Source organism: Rhea americana, unplaced genomic scaffold (genome assembly GCF_003343005.1).
Source record: "Rhea americana isolate MKP2758 unplaced genomic scaffold, rheAme1 scaffold_574, whole genome shotgun sequence".
Classification (NCBI taxonomy): Eukaryota; Metazoa; Chordata; class Aves; order Rheiformes; family Rheidae; genus Rhea; species Rhea americana.
In genome coordinates, this window is record NW_028186728.1 from 95,121 (window position 1) to 97,274 (window position 2,154).

At 71.1% G+C, this 2,154-nt stretch overlaps 1 protein-coding gene across 1 annotated transcript in view; it reads right to left on the reverse strand.

Moving 5' to 3' along the window:
• Positions 1-388: 388 nt before the first annotated feature.
• FER1L5 (fer-1 like family member 5) overlaps positions 389-2,154 on the reverse strand; it is a 9,170-nt gene continuing 7,404 nt past the window's right edge. Inside the window, exons 13-20 of the mRNA XM_085319190.1 lie at positions 2,030-2,118; positions 1,848-1,943; positions 1,598-1,739; positions 1,404-1,503; positions 1,113-1,312; positions 929-1,038; positions 687-834; positions 389-585 (exon numbers count right to left, since the gene is read on the reverse strand). Of these exons, the coding sequence (XP_085175316.1) occupies positions 469-585; positions 687-834; positions 929-1,038; positions 1,113-1,312; positions 1,404-1,503; positions 1,598-1,739; positions 1,848-1,943; positions 2,030-2,118 (1,002 nt within the window). The 3' untranslated portion in view covers positions 389-468. The remainder of the gene's footprint in view (positions 586-686; positions 835-928; positions 1,039-1,112; positions 1,313-1,403; positions 1,504-1,597; positions 1,740-1,847; positions 1,944-2,029; positions 2,119-2,154) is intronic.

A 2,154-nucleotide genomic window follows, 5' to 3' on the forward strand; every position in this document is an offset into this window, starting at 1 on the left:
TTTTTTTTTTCTTTTTTTTGCCTGATGACCAGAAATTGGTAACGTGTGCGCCTTTTCCTAGGACTGTAATCAGCGTCTCGGAATAAACGTCGGTGTGTGTGTGCGTGTGACGTGGCCGTGCCGCCCTCCTTCCCGCTCTGCACACGGGAGATCCCGGCGGGTGGTTTTCCAGGGCGCCTGTAAGGTGATTCCCTGGCAGCTTTTCATCCCCAAAACGCCGTGGTCGAGCGTGCGGCGAGTCCAGCCCTCACCCACCTCCCYGAAAGCGGGGTCGCTTCCTTCCTCACCCCCCCCCTCCGCCCCCACATCCCAGTGCTGGGATCCTCGTGTCTCCGGAGCGAGGGGACGGGGACAGTGCCAACTCGACCATCGCTCAAGGGTGGCTCTGCGTCGGATTTTATTAAAGAGGGGACGGGGCAGCGCGGCGGCGACGCGTCGCCCCCCCGGCCGCAGCGTCCCGGTGCCGGCTCAGGGCTTGGCCGTGCTGGGGGTTGTTGCTGTCGTCGTCGTCGTCGCCTTGGTCGTGCCGCCGCCGAAGGGGTGCAAGCTCCGAAGGGGGTTAACCAACTTCATGGCCAAATAGCCCTGCGGCGAGGGACAGGGCCAGCTCGCCGCGGGGGTGGGGGGGACCCCAGGAAAAGGGCTGGGGGGGGGGGGGGGAGCCGCCGCGGTGGCCCCCAACTCACGGGCGCCGCGTAGACGAACGCGAGGAGCAGCGCGAGCAGCAGGGCCAGCGCCAGCCCCGCGCTGATCCGGCAGCGGTGCCGCTGCCAGACGGCGTAGCGCAGCGTCCGCAGCGGGGCCTGAAGCCACAGGAAGGACCAGTCCGGGCGCCTGCGGGAGCACGCGCGGCTCGAGCATCCCGCATCCCCCCGCCACCCCGGCCGGCGCCTCCCCCGAGCGTCTCGCCGCGGCGCTCTCGGCTCACAGGGGCGGTTGGAGGGTCGGGTACATGTTGGGTTCCTCCCGTCCTTTCCCCGCCGGCCGCTCTTCCGCTTCCTTTGCCGTCAGCAGCTCCAGGCTCATCTCCAGCTTCCCCTGGCGGCGCGAGGGCAGCGATGGGACGGGAGCCCGGCTGCGCCCTGGGCACCCTCCCGGCACCCTCCACCTACCGCCAGGCGCCGCTTGCCGTCCTCCTCCTCCACGGAGCAGGGCCACCAGCCCCTGGCGCACCTCTGCCGGAAGAGGGAGAAGCGGGGGGCCCGGGCGCCCTGCCGCGGCCAGCGCCGCTGGGCGCCCAGCAGCGCCAGGGTGCAACGGCCGGGGCGCCGCGCCGGCCGCGGCAGGCTGCCCAGCTCCAGCTCCAGGACACCTACGGGCAAAGAGCGCGGCGGAGAGGGGGCCGGTCCTCCACCCGACCCCGGCTCAGCCACGGCCCCGGGCCGGGCAGGATGAGGCCTCACCGAGGAAGTCGTCGGCCGAGAACTTGTCGTTGTCCCACACTTGGAGGATGAGTTTGGGGGGCACCTTGCGCGCCGTCTCGTCCAGGCTCCAGAAATGCTCCTGCGCGGGCACAGAGGGGCTTCGCTCAGCGCGAAGGCTCGGGGTGCCCTGTTGTTTTTTGGGGGGTGGGTGGGGAGACCCCAAAACAGCTCGCCTTTTTGGGCACGATGCAGAGCTGCTCGGCGGGCAGGTAGTCGAAGGGGAAGACGAAGCGCCAGTTGAAGCTGCCGTCTCCCCGCAGCGAGCGGTAGTGCACGTCCGTCTTCTGCGTCTGCTCCTCCAGCCCGTCCAGCCACCTGCGACGCCATCGGGGCTGGAAGACTTGGGAGGGGGGGGGACACGCGCCACCGGCCCCCCTGCCGCCCCCCGCCTCCTCCGCCGCYCCACGGCCGGCGACCGCTCACCCCTTGACGTAGATGTCGCTCATCCTCTGCCCCGTCAGGCTGGCGTCCTGCAGGTCCACGTCCCTCGTGCTCCAGATGACGCAGCGCAGCTCGTACCTGGGGGACGCGATGGCACGGCACGGCACGGCACGGCATGGGGGGGGGGACCGGGCCGCCCCGCCGCGGGGCTCTGCGCCGCTCACCTCTGCGGCTTGCGGGGGGTGACGTCGACGGCGGGGCCCGGCGGGCCGAGGCCGGCGGGGAAGATGTCCACCCACACCTGCAGCTTGCCCTGCGCCGGGGCGCGGCGGGAGCGTGGGGACCGGCA